The sequence below is a fragment of the Ananas comosus genome, linkage group 12, assembly GCF_001540865.1.
Source record: "Ananas comosus cultivar F153 linkage group 12, ASM154086v1, whole genome shotgun sequence".
In the NCBI taxonomy this organism is placed as follows: Eukaryota; Viridiplantae; Streptophyta; class Magnoliopsida; order Poales; family Bromeliaceae; genus Ananas; species Ananas comosus.
This window is the reverse complement of record NC_033632.1, coordinates 1189244-1205093: the sequence shown is the minus strand read 5'-3', so window position 1 is coordinate 1205093 and position 15850 is coordinate 1189244. Positions and strand designations below refer to the sequence as shown.

The window sequence follows — 15850 nt, the reverse complement described above, 5'->3', positions numbered from 1 at the left end:
GCGTGGCGGCTGACATGCGCCTGCGTGGCAAGCCCAGGGCCATTTTTGCAAATTAAATTTTGACAGGGCTATTTTTAAAATAAAATTTGTCAGGGTCTAAATGCAAAAAAAAGCCCATATATTCCTCTCTCTTCTCTCTTCTCTCTCTCTCTCTGAACATGCATGATGTATTATTGTGGTTTTCTTGGAAACAATATTATTGTGTTACAGTGCATGGTTTTCTTTTTTCTCTATGTATCTTAGCATACTATGTGAATTAAATTGCTGCATATATATATATATATATATATATATAATATAATAGTACAAATCATTGGTGCTACTAAGCTTTTTGGCCATTGGATTATACGACCCAAGCTATTGGTGCTATTAATTTTTTAACCTTTGAATTGAGAAATGTACGTTGGATAAATTGGGCCCCTGAAGTTGAGTAAGTGGTTGGTTAAATAATACGATCTAACGGTAAAAATAATCAAAGGATTAAATTTAACAGTTGGAAAACTCGATAGCACCAAATCCTTAGTGTTCGATAGTATCCGCAGCGACTAATATTATATATATATATATATATATATATATAGAATTGAGCTTCTATACTTTTAAAAGTACCAAGTCATTAGTGCTTGTAGTTTTCGGTCCCTTGGATTAAGAAATGTGCGGTTAGGATGATGAGGGGGGGGGGGGGGGGGGGGGGGGGGGGGGGGGGGGGGGGGGGGGGGGGGCCCCTCTGGGTTGAGTGATGGTTTGGATTTAAATAGATATCTAACAGGGCTGAAAAATGATTCAAAGTACTAGATCTAACGGTAAAAATTTAGCAAGCAGCTTCGCGAACCAAGTGCTTGTAATTGTTTACAAGCACTATAGGCGGGACTCTATATATATATATATAAAATAGTTGTGCCATTTTGATAATACAAATTATATTATTTAGCCACTAATTACCACAAGATTTATAGAAACGATTTGCAACGATTTCTATTTATTGCAAGAGTATTATTGTTGAAAAAAAAAGCGTCAACAATAAATTAATCCGAGCGATCCCTGTCTTCCCCTCGTGTTTATTGAATTTTCATGAGCATCATCAATATGATTCTCACTTTTCGCGGAATCGTGGTCTGTGTTCAACCATTAACTAAGGAGTCCTTAGTACCTAATTACTAAAACATGCATGCAATTTCTACTAAATATCACAAGAGATTTAATTTGTTAATTAAAACTCTACTAGTTGGTTTATCCAGGGCCCTTATGCTCACCAAAGGACCCGAAAAATTCCGAATCCATCTTCAAGATCTCAAGAAATGTATTCATCTACATATGCTTATTAGTGAAGGATGACTTTGACTGCAAACACGAAGAACTCTTCTTCTGGAGATGTACAAGCCTTTTCTGTCGAAGATCAAGTCGCCATTGCGCTACGAAGGTTGATTACAGGCTCGTTTGTGAAGGTCGGAAAGTCATTTGGGATTCAACAGCATGCAAAAGTCAGGCAAGTGCTCCTGCGATTCGTTGAGAGCATGGAAAAGTGCGCGACCAACCACCTAGTCTTGCCAAATTATGCACAGATGGGGAGCATAGAGTCTAGATTTCATGACCTTTACGGTCTCAGGAGCTGCTGCGGTGTTATCATCTCGACCCGCATTGAGATGAAGCTTCCGTCGACCAAAACCGAGAAGAGCCACAGCATGATCTTGCAGGTATAGATAGGTACAATAGCAATATGAATATTTTGTGTGTGCGAACTTTCAACCTGTTTTGTGTAATCGCCAATGCCACTGACACGCAGGCTGTCGCCGACCCCTTCTCGAGGTTCAGAGAACGTATCCATCAGCTCGCCCGGGGGCTTGAATGAAGCAGCAGTGTTGGAAGGGTCAGACTTGTTCACACTGCGCGAAAATGACCCGAGGCTCAGCGGAGAGACGGTGAAGCTTTCGGGGGAAGCAGAAGCTGCAGTGAGAGAGTACATAGGTGGAGATGAAGCATACCCGCTGCTTCCTTGGCTTCTCACTCCTTAATAAAGGCGAAATTCGTGCAGATCATGAATTGGAATTCAACAACAGATTGGGCGAAGCGCTAACGGTGGCGAAGGAGGCACTGTCTAGCTTAAAAAAGAGGTTCCAGTTTCTGAAAGGAGATCTCAAGCCCGACAGTGGCGGCAACCTGCGGCGGATAATTTTTGTGTGCATATTAACACACAACATAATCAAGGGTTTGGAGGATGATTGTTTGTGCATATAATAATCTTACTGCATTATAGCAATTGATACTATATCTGGTGGCATGTTGTACTCTGTTACATAAAGATAACAAACATCTTTCAGATCTTAGTTATTTCTGTTTGTACCTGGAAGCGAAATATACCAGATATGAAATGTGGGTGCTCACAACAAATTGAGCTAGCATAATCACAATTTGGGTGTTTTGGACCTTTTGGTTCGTCCAAATCGAAAGGCATCCCACAAAGGATTGTACAATAAAGATAGGTACGTCACAGAAACAGAGCTGCTCAATAAAGGACTATTTAATTGTTAGTTTTAAGTCGCCCAAATAGCTTCCCAGTACTACAGGATTAGAACCTTCATTTCAAGTCTCAACTAAAAAATTTTCAGAAAAGAGAAACAATCTTTTCTTGCAGATGATTTACTTCACCCGTATATATGCTGCAATAATAAGATTCACAAGATTAATAAATGAAAATCAACAATAACGCTTCAATCACAAGAAGCCAACAGCTAAAAATGATTGCATCAAATTCATCCGGAGATTTTATTTAGCTACTGATGCATATGGGCCGAGTGGTGCTATACCACAGCCCAAATAAGGCGCATGAATTTTGAGCACTCGAAAAACAAGTATTTCTATAAGTTTAAGAAGTTTAAAGAGTTTTAGTATGGGTATCTAATTGGCTCGGGCTGCATCGCCTTCTGGACAATCTCGGTCTGCTCTTGTACGTGAACGGAGTAGAATCCCGTTGCTGTTGCGGCGGACGGTGCCCTCCCCACATATTTGATGTCTTCTATAGAGCCTCGATTGAGAGCCTTCATTGCGGTAAGTAGGCGAGGCGTGATGTAGTTGTATGCTCCCATGTTCATCGGCTCTTCTTGGCACCAAACTATCTCCGCATCTGAGAATAACGAAAAAAGGAAAAAGTTTAGCCAAACATCCAGATCTACATAGAAATAGAATCTAAGTGGTCTTTTTTAAATTTATGACCCCAGAATTACAAAATTGTAGAAGTACCCCTGTAAAGCAGGTACTTACATGCATGCCTCTAAAAACTGTACATTACTTGCATATTATTGCATATTTCTAGGGTTATATGTTTGGAAAATCCCAAATTTTATTTGGCCTGGACATAGGATGGCAGATAGTAAGGTCAAGCCTGAAACATTTAGGTGCAAAAAGAATGTGCCATGAATTGGCCCTTTACTATTGAAAGCAACAAGCGGGCACGAATAAGTTAACATGTTATTTTAACTAAATGGTTAACTACTACGGCAGGGAAACAATTCTTCATACTTGGATAGCGTTTCAACTCGCGCTGAATGAGGTCATAGGGGACAGGGCAAAGCTGCTCAACTCTGCAAATAGCAACATCCTTGCGATCTTTCTTCTTCCTTTCTTCATCCAACTCATAATACAGCTACGAGGACGACATATACAGCATCAGTGTTAATATATGACACAGGAGAGGAAATGTAAAAATTTGTCATTTGATAGTAAATTTACATAAGTATAAACCTACCTTTCCAGAACAAAGGATGAGACGATTAATACCCTCCTCAAGATCTTTATGGTCATTTTGGTCTTTTATGAGGCGTTTGAAGCGGGTCCCTTGCTTATCAAATCCGGGGTGGCCCACAAGATCATCAAATTCTGATAGATGAGATTTGCAGTCCTTATGCCGAAGAAGGTTCTTTGGAGACATCACAATCAGGGGTTTCCGGAAGTCTCGGTGTATCTAGAAGCAAACAATAAAACAAAGAGTTACAGTAAATAAAAAAGACACTTACATATATGCCAGTGAAAAGTTAGTATTCATTTATATATAGATACTTCCACAATATGAATTTTCATATATACCCTTCAATAACTTAATTTCTTAAATATATACAATTGTTCTTGCAAAATTGTGCCTCTTAAAAAGATTTTTCTGATAGAAAACCAACTTTGTCATGCGGATTGGACGGCTCTGCAACTTCAGTGAAAAGTATTTCCACAAGAAACTAAACCTTAGGGGCCTATGCAGAAATTTAGAACTTCTTACAGGCCAGTAGATGTCATAGATGATAAATATGTAAATAGATGAACGCAATAACCTGTCGTCGAAGCACATGGAAATAATTTGCAGGCGTTGTGACATTCACAACTTGCCAGTTGCATTCTTGGATTTGTTTCCTGAGCGTTGGATCCATCTCGGGTATAACATAAGGGTTGTCATCACTCATCTGCAATGAATTTTCCATATATAGTAACCAGAGTATAGTTGCTGACCATTTGTTGGATTTTTCTAAAGAAATTTCACAAGTACAGATAAACAGCAAAAAAATAAAAAATAAAAAAGTACAAAGAGGGTGAAAAAGTTGGGCTAGGCCAAACTAGAGCCAAACCTTAACCATGTTAGGTGCTCTTTGAGTAGAGCTATTCAAAGCAGTAATAGCTTTTCCCTATTTTAAAATCTGTCACAAAGGCTTCTAGCTACAGCAGAAGAAAACACTTGGTATTGGAGCTTCTGCTTGCCAGACTCAGAAGCTCATGAAGCTTCTCACCCCAGCAAAAGCTTGAGAATCTTTGTTCGGAAAAAACTTGGCCGTTGCTTCTGAGAGTAAGAAGCTATTTCGTACCTGAAGGAATCGTTCCAACCGAGCACTAGAATGTTCTGGTCCCTGACCATCATAGCCGTGAGGCAGCAAACAAACAAGCCCGGTTTGCCGAAGCCATTTTGACTCTCCACTACTCAGGAACTGATCAAAAATGACCTGGGCCCCATTCGCAAAATCGCCAAATTGAGCTTCCCACAGTACTAATGAATTGGGGTTCTCCATTGAATAGCCTAACTCGAATCCAAGAACAGCAAACTCTGATAAGGAGCTGTCAACCAAAAAAGCGTAGTAAATAACACGATTCGTCGAGGAGATACTATTGGAGAAGTTCATTAAGTCAAAATAGTGTCAACAACTCAATTACAGATTGTAATCCTGCAGAATTATCTATTTACACATCTATGTATCCATGCAAAGTATGAACTTTAGTATGATCTGTCAAGGAGATACGATTGGAGAAGTTCATTCAGTCAAAACAGTGTCAACAACTTAAATACATATATAATCCTGCAGAATTATCTATTTACGCATCTACATATCCATGCAAAATATGGACTATAGTTTTAGCCATTCAAAATCTTACATCTATTTACACATCTATATATCCATGCAATATGAATTTTAGTATTAGCCATTCAAAATCTTCCTCTTAAACATATACCGTTGTACTTACACAAATGCCCCTCTTTGAAAAAGTCTTTTTTGAACAAAAAAAAAAACCAACTTCGCTCATGAAGTGGATGATTCTCCAATTTAATAAACGGACACTTTGTAATAACTACACTTTTAAGGGGCATACATGGTGGTTCAGATTTTATAGGGACATATAAGAAGATAAATAACAAACTTGGAACACACCTATTACTCACAGTAAACATCTCCTCATCTTGGTTCATAATAATATGGTCAAGAGGGCAATACTTCTCTCCAGTCTCCTGATCGTGAATTACAGAATGGCGGTGACTAAACGTACCCCTTTCAACATCTTGCCCACTTAATCTCACATGGTTACCTTCTACAATAAGAGTGGCAAAAGCAAGTGCTTCTCCAAAAGCCCAGTCGATGCCTTCGCCAGTCTCAACCATCTGAGCCCGTTGCTCGTATATCTTCTTCACAGCTCGGTGAGGCTTGAAATTTTCGGGCAGAGCCGTAATTGCTTGTCCAACTCGTTTTAGTATCTCAGGTTTGACACTGTTCAATTATTCAATATCATAGAAAGGCGTGTTACAGGGGGGTAATAGAACCAAAAAAAATATGGGGATAATTGCACTAGTAGTTCCTGTATTTCCAACCTAGTCCTTGAACTTTCTACTTAAAACACTTTAGTCCTTAACTTTTGCGTAGAGCCATCCAAAATATCTGACATTTGTCAAGTCACATGCAACAACAGGTGACTTTCCACCAATGAAATAACCATTTTGACCTTTCTCAGGAAAAAATGACTTTCCCATTTTAGTTTGAATGAGACAGGCTTAAAACAGTCACCATAGGAAAAAGGGTCATGGGCTGTGCACTTTACAGACAACAGACATTTTGGATGGAAAAGGGGGACCAAGGATGTGATTGCCATATCTGGGAATGGCTTCGGATTAAGTTTGAATATCGTAAATATACAAAGGCTATTCATATGTTATCCCCAAAAATAGAAGCCAACCATACCCAGTATTTCTGATACGTGAAATCTGTTCAGGCGTTTTAAAACCGGCCCAGTAAGCTGCAAGCCAATCCCTCCTCCTCGGTATGTAATCCTTGCTATTAATGAATTCTTCATTCAAAATGGAGAGGACTTTTTTGTGTATTTTGTCAATCACTTCTTTAGAGATCTGTCCTGATTCCAGAAGTTTATTTTGATATATCTCTAGAGCACTAGGATGATTACGAATAACCTGTGAGAATATATAACTAGTTAGAAATGCCAAAGAGTAATTTATTTCACTGCAATGAAATCTCTAACTAAGACTGGTGGAAAAGAAATTTAAGTATAGCGTCGAAAGAGAAAACATAAAACATCCCCAGGCCTCATTTGGGTACACTTGCATTCCTTTGTTAAACAACTACACGATTGAATGTGCTGTCGGATGCCAGATTGTTCACAATCATTGATCAATTCATATATATAGTATGTGCGGCCAGAAAAACACGAAATTTTGGCTTTGTTTGGTATTGTCGCTGTTTTTCTGTTTTTTTTAAATAAAATTTCTACATGAAAGAGTGTCTAAGGGAATGGTGGATTGCTTGCATTCCTTACCTTCAAGGTATATATTTGACAACAAAATACAAAACCTTGAAAGCAACTTCTTTTTTTTGCTTCCAAAATTTTTTTAAACAAACTGCCATTCATCACCGGAGTGTATTGCAAACTAACCAACCATGGCAACAAGAGAAAATTCTTTCCACCTGTACACCAAGTTATATACAATTTAGTGTTTAAAAAAACAAAAAAAAAAAAAAGGCAACAATACCAAAGGAGGCCTTAGTTGCAACTTTTTTCATTTCTTTGCTTCTTTTAAAAAGATTGGCTCCTATGCTATAGAAGTACATCCATTGCATAAATTCTAGTTTAATTTATTTATTTAGTTATTTAATAAAAGTATAGACAAATTATGCCTCAGTGTGTAACAATCAAAGTAGAGCTTAAAAAATATTATAATTTCTAATTAAGTATAACTTTACCTGGTACATCTTGGGCTGCGTGAAAGATGGCTCATCAATCTCATTGTGCCCAAAGCGACGATAACAAACAATGTCGACCACCACATCAGAATGGAAAGTCTGCCGCCACTCCGCTGCCAGCTCACACACATGCACCACAGCTTCTAAGTCATCACCATTAACATGGAAAATTGGTGCATTCAATGCCTTAGCCACATCAGTACAATACTGTGATGACCTCCCGGCTTTCGGATCAGTTGTGAATGCAACTTGATTATTCACTACAATGTGAATTGTCCCCCCTGTAGTGTAGTTCGGAAGTGCGCTTAGATGCAAAGTCTCGTACACTACACCTTGACCAGCAAAGCTTCCATCTCCATGAATCAGCACTCCCGTGACTTTGGTTCGATCAGCATCACTAGTATAGTATTGTTTCGCCCTAGTTTTTCCAACCACAACTGGGTCCACTGCCTCCAAGTGGCTTGGGTTTGCCACTAAAGAAAGGTGGATCCTTTTCCCGCCTCTAGTGGGCCTATCATATGAAGTCCCAAGGTGGTATTTCACATCACCGGTTCCTGTGTACAACCCCTCACCTTCATTCACCGGCTTCGTGCCACCGCTAAATTCGCTAAAAATTTGGCGAAGCGGCTTCCTAACAACATTACCCAAAACATTCAATCTACCTCTATGAGGCATTCCAATCACGATGCTTTCTACCCCCATATCAGCTGCCCGATCGAACATCTCCTTCATGCCGGGAATTAGTGTTTCCGCACCTTCAAGACCAAATCTTTTCGCGGTAGTCCACTTAGTAGCCAGGAAGTTCTCAAACTGTGTGCTCCAAATAAGCCTATCGAGCATGACTGTTCGGCGCTCATGATCGTACTCCATTGGCTTCACTGTCTCAATCTTTTCTCTAAGCCAATTACACTTCTCTCGATCCGGGATATGCATGTACTCATACCCGATTGTACCACAATAGGCCTGCTCAAGCCGGTTCAAAATCGACCTCAGAGTTTGGACTGGCCGGTTCTCAGACAAAAACCCAGACATCCTCCACACTCCTATAAAGAACTCCCTGTCCAAATCTGCTTCAGTAAACCCATACAGCGCCGGGTCCAATTCCTCGGGGATTTCTCTCTGTTCTAGCCCTAATGGATCAAGCTTAGCCTTCATGTGGCCATTGACTTGGTATGACCTAACTAGAAGAAGTAATCGCATGCTCTCTTGAATAGTTTGGCCAGAAATTCCAGGTGAAGTAGGGGCTTGGCCGACAAAGTTTCTGAAGAAGTTGTCCCACGATTCGTCCACGCTACTGGGGTCTGCTTCCCAGGCACGCTGCAGTTCTTCCAAGTAGACACTGCTCGTGCCATCGAGGAAGCTGTCGGTGAGGCGGGAGAGGGGGACGGGGCGGGGGACGGGGGCCGCATGGCGGCGGAGGGCAGTCGGATGGAAGTGACGGGTTTGGGTGATGTTGGGAGGGGTCCGAGCTAGGGTTCGTCTAAGGGCTAATCTAGTTAACCCTGAGGCAGCTCTAAACCATGCCATTGTAGATCAATGTTCAGTGGAGAGTGTTAAACTTCTCTGAGTTGTTTTTAAGCCTTGTGTAACGTCAATTCATAATATCTTATAGAGAAAATTACAGCTAATTCCTGCAAGAGAAAGATAAAAAACACAAAACCAATAAATGGATAAGACAAGGAAATTATGCTATCTTGTTGGGCTAGGTAATTGAAGCAAAAAAGCAATAGATAAATAAGAATGAGAATGATGAATCTCTTGGACAAAAAATTGAGATGAACACAAACAAGGCACTATAAGGATAAGCTAATGATTAAAAAACACAACAAAATTGGGAAAATTTTAAGCAAAAATAGAGAATCCTTCAGGATGCCAAAAAATAACATACAAAATTCAGAAAAATTAAGGAATCAACGGACCAAAACGTAATGCAAAAAGACCAAAAACATCTCCAAATCACCGCAATTTACATCGGATTGTGCAAAATTTCGCTACGTGGATCAACGATTCACTCCGACTCACACCGCCGTCACATAATATTCACGTCGAAGGCACTGTTTATCACGAAATCATTCTCAAACACATCAAACCAGATGATTTTTTTTTTTTGAACGAAAATTTCCGAATCAGAATGGGAATCCGAAAGAGAAATCGCAAGCGAACAACACTGAAGCTTCAGAGAGCAGCAGAGATCGGGTGGAGATCGAACCTGAGGTTAGGGTTCGGAGCGAGCAAAACCCTAACCCTGAACCTCGAACTGGGAGGATTCGATACTGTTCTATCGCTGAAGAACTGGTAGAACCATCTCGTTCCCCTCTACTTTCCTCTACAGTTGGAGAAGAAGAGTGTGGAGCTCCCCGTACGGACAAGGGCTAAATATGCAGGTAGTCAGTTGTGGCGCATGCGGGATCACGAACTCCACCGTCCGATTGAGAAATGGTAAAATGGACGGTGGATGGAAAGTGTCCGCATGCGCCAGTTTGCGTACTTTGGATCGACCTGCTTCGCTCATCGCGTCGCTTCGTAACCTTATCTCTTCTCAAATTTTTTTTTGCAATTTAAAAAAAGAAAAAACAAAAAAAAAACTCCTCTGATTTAGCACTTTCTCATTCGAGTGCCATGTGCTTTAAAATGTATCAATTTAGTACTATATAATTTTATTTTTATCTTTTTTTTATTAATTTTATTTTTTTTTTTCTTAAATCAGTGACAAAGTTAAAATTAAAAGATACTAAAGTGAATATTCGATAAAAATAGGTGGGTATCTGAAATTTTTTTTGTATAAAATTTAACGAAATATTAACTAAAATGCTATAAAAAAAATAAAAATAAAACCACATGGCACCAAATTTATACACTTTAAATCACAGAATATTCAAGTGAGAAAGTACGAAACCACGTTTTTTTTTTTTTTTTTAAGTTTTTCCTTAAAAAAATAAAACAGTACAAGTGCAGGGTGGGCCCACCGGCTTCTAGAAAGTTTGCTTTAAACGGCATAAACTAGAAAATCGACAAATTCGTGCTTTGTCGACCTTATTCAAAGCATAATTTAAAAACCTTAATTGCTGTTTTAAGTAAATACGTGTGGGAGACAAACTCAATCATGACCCAGTTCAAAATAATCCACAAACTTTATATCTTCGATTGAGAACCCAAAAGCTGTTTTTTGTATCTTTCTATCAAATTCAACGACTCGGAGACTAAAATATATTTTAAATAAAAGAGAAAAGAGCTAAGTCGCGATATGTGAATAGTACAGACACTATGTAGATTTCTTCTTTTATTTAAATAGTAATTCATTTTCTCTTCCAAAGCTAATGCTGCTGCAAATAACATGACAAAACAATAATTGCTTGGCTCAAGTAAAATAAACATGCAAAAAAAAAAAAAGAAGAAAACCTTCCACTGCACCATCCAAGCTAAAATTTCATGATATCATACCAGTTATAAAAAAGAGATTCAAAAAAAAAAAGAAAAACTGCAATATATAGAAGTAGCAAAGAATGAAAAAGGGAAGGTTTTCTTCTTTTTTNATCCAAGCTAAAATTTCATGATATCATACCAGTTATAAAAAAGAGATTCAAAAAAAAAAAGAAAAACTGCAATATATAGAAGTAGCAAAGAATGAAAAAGGGAAGAATACAAGCATCACCAATGTCGTCAATATATTTATAACAAACATTATCCTTCTTTTTTTTCAAAAAAGAAAAAGAGAAAAAGAAAATCAGTTCCTCATAGAGTTAGACAACGCGCTCGCCCGACCCCAGCCACCACCACTGCCGCTGCTGCTGCGCCCACAAATCATTCTCTCAGCTACCACAGCACGCAGATCTCTGTGTTGCTGCGGTCTCGGCACCAGCCTGATCAGGCTTGTTGATCTTGATCGTCCGATCCTGCAAGTAGAACGAGCGGTTGCGATTCATTTCGTAAAGAAATTGCGTGGTTTTGCCATCAATAAATAAAAGAAACGAGTCAACCGTCAGCGACTAAATCTGTAATTAACCCAAAAGGAATTCTTACTACCTCAGGTTTGCTATCAGCCTCTGCGAGCCTTTGCTTGATATCTCTTGCTATTGAAAAGAACACCTCCTCCACGTTTAAGTTCGTCTTTGCGCTCTGCAATGATGATGTTTTGGTCACGAATTAACGACATTAGCTCTTCACAGTTAAAAGAGAAAGCTTCACAATTATTCTACTTTACTACCCGGTGGTTCGGACTGAAACACTTCTCCAGTTACGTTACGACTCGAACAATGTCAAAATACCAAGCACCAAGCGATAATTACGTGGCTCTTCAAAAAAGTGTTATATATATATATATATATATATATATAGAGCTAGGCTACTATACTATCTATAGTACCAAGCTCCGGTACTATAGTGTTGGTTTTCGATCTTAGGGCGTTCAAATCAACGATCCACACCGTTAAAACTGATCTAGGGTATTTAAAGTTTCTAGAAATAAAATTTTATATTTTTTCGACATAGTTTATTTTATGATCAAACTATTTCAAAATTGTCAATTTTCAACGGCTATTATGACGAGTTTGGAGTTTAACGGTGTAGAAGAATCTAAATTTCTTCAAATTTTGATAGAAAATACTTTAAACTATATAGATTAAGGTTAACATTCTTGATCTTGAATTTAAAAGTCCTATGCTCAAATTTTAAAGATTATTCAATTTCCACCGTCCATTTNATATATATATATATATATATATCTCAGGCCAATGATATGATAGCTATCATGGTTCGGGAACCATGATAACTCAAAAGATGGCAATCTAGATGGGAAACTAGTAAAGGTGGGCAATCTAATATGATAATTTGGTTGGTGGGTGAGTTGGGGTCCCCTGATAATAGTAGGATTGGCGTGTAGAAAAGTAGGTTGCTAGCTTTTAAGTTATCATGGTTCCTGAACCATGATAACTATCATATCATCGTATTAATATATATAAATATATATATATATAATATATAAAGCTTTCATGCCCTCCAGGACACGAACATTCAACAAAGGCTACTATCCTGCAAGCTAAGCTGCTAGCCGAGGCAATCCATACTAGATGGAATAACCTTGATAGATCTTTGGTTTAAAATTTAAAAAAACTGTAGTAAATGATTCGCTAGTTTTACAGATTTTTTACTGATAAAATTGCTAGCTACACCGTGTAAAATTTCAAGTTGCCACATTTTCATAGGTTTAATGTACTTTTAAATTATTTTTTAAGATGAATTGTATATATATATATATATATATATATATATATATAAAGATTTAACACCTGAATCTTACTAGTACTCATAAGTGGTGATCAATGAGTCATCTTACTGTCACATGCTAAATTTAACAACATGCGGAAACAAGTCCTTATGATCAACTAAAACAGCAACTTCATGGTGGGAGAGTATTGCAAGCCTGATCCTTCTTAAAAAAAGAGAGTTCATACTCACAGTTTCGAAAAACTTAATCCCATACTCATCAGCAAGTGCTTGTCCCTTCGCAGTTGGCACAGCCTGGGAAGGGAAATTTGCAAGGAGAATGATAAATGTTCAAGTATATATTCACGCAGCATGAAAGTTTTAAGAAAATGAATGGTATTTCGGAGCATACCCTTTTGCTTTCGTCCATGTCAGCTTTATTACCCACCAAAATTTTGTTCACATTATCAGAAGCATGTTGTTCGATATTCCTGATCCAGTTTCTTATATCTATACAAACAAAAATAGCTAGAATTAGAGGGGGGTGAAAAAGAATTGACTACCTGATATAGAAAGAAAGGGGACTCAGAAACAAATTACTATTAAAAGACGACTCATCAGTGACATCGTATACAAGCAAAATGCCCATCGCTCCTCGATAGTAAGCTGCAGCAAAAATTTACATTGTTTCCAAAAGCAAAGATTAATTAGAAAAGTTTGTAATTATGCTTAGTAATCAAATTTGAAAAGGAAAAAGAAGCACACCTGTTGTGATAGTTCGAAAACGTTCCTGACCAGCTGTGTCCCAAATTTGCAGTTTAATCCGTTTGCCATCGAGCTCAATTGTTCTTATCTTGAAGTCAATACTGTGGAAAGACAAGACTTAGAAGATCAGCTGTAATAGGAACTACATGACTGAAAGAGTCAAAAGCACATTTAGTCCATAAAGTGTGATGATTTTGTCAGAACCTCAGAGTTCCAAATTTAATAATTTAATCCCTGATATTCGTTATCTAAAAGTGTGTCATGTTTGAATCATCATGAAAATCCAAACCTTAGAAACAGCCATGTCAACCAACTCTAGTAATATTGTTGACATGGTGTCTTTGTTCACACAACATACTAAATGGAAAGACGTGAATTGCTACGCTGGACAAACATCAGAAACTAAATTATTAAAGTAGAGATACAAGGGACGTAATTGAAACTGGGCTCAAACTCCAAGGACTAATGCATAAGTAACTAGATTAATACAGCCAGACAAAAAAAAGAAAAGAAAAGAGGTACTCGGGAAAAGAAACCTACCCAATCGTGGTAATAAAGCTGGTGGTGAATGAGCCATCTGAGAACCGCAAAAGAAGGCAACTCTTTCCAACACCTAAGAAAGCAAAATTCCAAAGGAAAATGCTTGAAATGCACACATGCTACAAGGATAAAGCATAAATATAGGATAGCGTCTCAATTGACAGATTCCAATAAAAATTGATTCGATGCTGGTAAATTGGTACCTACTATGGCAGTAAAAGATTTGGACGTAGTTATAAGTTGCACCTTAAAACAGACACTCAAATATAGAAGTAAAGGCTTAGAGATAAATAATGAAAATTACAATCACAAAATCAGAAAATTTTGTAACTGAAGAATATATAGGAACGTCTATTGAAAATAATAATGATGGGCAAATAATGTATTGCATGAATGCTGAAAAGCTAAAACCTGCAGACACATTCTAATTATCTGACTCTACAAATACAAACTAATACTATTGTGATAATTCAAAAGCAATTGCAGGAAAATGTGATGTTCCCTATGTAAGGACACACGGTATCATGCAACTGAAGGCTAAGATTGAGCCAAAATATATACATTAACAGGTTTAATGGATGAAGATAAGAACTTTTAGAAAATGGCATGGTGATGGTGAAGGCGTTAGATCAGAAAAACCAACCAATATCCACACAACCCACTCTCATCAGTTTAATTGGAATTCGGAGCTCAGATAACACGGGACTTCCTGTTTCTTGTGTCGACAACCAGAACAACAACAAGAGAAAGGGGAAATGAGTCAAAGTTAGCTCTTTTCTTAGAGAGTGGCAGCAAAATCGCAGCTTATGTCAAGGAACGGCTACAATTTATCATGCAATCACTGCGTCCCCATTGTTAACAATTCATATCGCGTAAAATGCGAGATTGATCACCTTAAAATCCCCAGATATCTATAACCCGGAGTTCGTTTCCCATCACCAAAACCAAAGCCTAAGATACTGCGACCCCGATCACATAATGATGCAAAAATAAGGGGCGAATCAACCCTTACCGCTGTCGCCGATCAGGAGGAGCTTTATGAGGTAATCGTAGTCGGCGCGAGCCCTAGCAGGTGGCGCGGCCATGGCAAACGACGAAGAACTCCAAAGCCCTAATCTCAAACACCCCCAAAATGGAGATCCAAATAAAGGGCGTAAAAAAGGGATCGGAAGGCGCAAATATGGGATCAAAATAGAGGGATCGAGAGTGCGGGATCCGTACCAGATCGCAATGGCGCCGAGGAGGAAGAGAAGAAGGAGATGCTCTAATAATAATGGATCGACGAGAGCGAGAGGGAGGGAGGAGGAGAGCTTTGATCGGTTCTTCGTTCTCTCTCTCTCTCTCTCTCTCTCTCTCTCTCTCTCTCTAGCGTGTTTGCGATTTCCCTCTCCCTCTCTCTCGCGATCGCGGAAGGAGAGAGAGAAAACGGTGCGGTCACTGCAGGTGCGTGTATATGCGGGCGATTTTCGTCGTGGACTTGTTCTACCACGTCAAATGCATATGCCATTGGTGCGCCAAACCTCCCACGCACTCTTGGAAGTTGGAACATGTTTTTGAATTTGAAATAATTTAGAAATTGTCCGTTACTTCCAATCTGATTGCCAACTCTAAATTGTAAATCATCTTATGTATAAATTATCTCGAATTTTCAGACATAACAAGTTATAAATTATCTTAAGATAATTTATAAATAAATTTTCATAAATCCTCAAACATTTAATATATTACACCCATACAATGATAACGTGTCTCTTGGGAAAAATAAATACAATGATAAGATATTCCACAAAACATTGGGGTTGAATGATTCAATAAGAGAAACTGTCATTGCGAAATAAGGAATTAACTTG

At 38.4% G+C, this 15850-nt stretch overlaps 2 protein-coding genes across 3 annotated transcripts; both read right to left on the bottom strand.

Annotated features, from left to right (window-relative positions):
* Positions 2600–9858, bottom strand: LOC109718221 (2-oxoglutarate dehydrogenase, mitochondrial-like). Of its 2 annotated transcripts, none has more exons than XM_020244332.1 (9): positions 9703–9858; positions 7494–9124; positions 6480–6706; positions 5679–6011; positions 4842–5088; positions 4317–4445; positions 3743–3958; positions 3517–3640; positions 2600–3121 (listed from the first exon to the last, which is right to left on the bottom strand). In XM_020244332.1, exons 2-9 carry the CDS (start codon positions 9018–9020, stop codon positions 2883–2885), a joined length of 3042 nt encoding a protein of 1013 aa, XP_020099921.1. In that variant the 5' UTR covers positions 9021–9124; positions 9703–9858; the 3' UTR covers positions 2600–2882. The 2 variants fall into 2 exon arrangements, with proteins under 2 accessions (XP_020099921.1, XP_020099922.1); XM_020244333.1 differs by lacking the exon at positions 9703–9858 and adding an exon at positions 9464–9553.
* LOC109717888 (ras-related protein RABE1c) lies at positions 11073–15394 on the bottom strand. The gene is made up of 9 exons (XM_020243836.1): positions 15222–15394; positions 15013–15111; positions 14001–14073; positions 13461–13561; positions 13296–13361; positions 13108–13205; positions 12948–13010; positions 11517–11609; positions 11073–11386 (listed from the first exon to the last, which is right to left on the bottom strand). The coding sequence occupies exons 2-9, from the start codon at positions 15083–15085 to the stop codon at positions 11303–11305; spliced, it is 651 nt and encodes a 216-aa protein (XP_020099425.1). The 5' UTR covers positions 15086–15111; positions 15222–15394; the 3' UTR covers positions 11073–11302.

Coding starts and splice junctions, on each gene's coding strand:
- LOC109718221 (XM_020244332.1), bottom strand. CDS start 9,020: ATGGCATGGTTTAGAGCTGCCTCAGGGTTAACTAGATTAGCCCTTAGA. Junction 3,959..4,316: donor TCCATGTGCTTCGACGACAG/GTTATTGCGTTC, acceptor GTTTGCTTCTAG/ATACACCGAGACTTCCGGAA. Junction 3,122..3,516: donor CGAGTTGAAACGCTATCCAA/GTATGAAGAATT, acceptor CGTTATTCTCAG/ATGCGGAGATAGTTTGGTGC.
- LOC109717888 (XM_020243836.1), bottom strand. CDS start 15,085: ATGGCCGCGCCACCTGCTAGGGCTCGCGCCGACTACGATTACCTCATA. Junction 13,562..14,000: donor AGCTTTATTACCACGATTGG/GTAGGTTTCTTT, acceptor GTCTTTCCACAG/TATTGACTTCAAGATAAGAA. Junction 11,610..12,947: donor GGATTAAGTTTTTCGAAACT/GTGAGTATGAAC, acceptor TCATCATTGCAG/AGCGCAAAGACGAACTTAAA.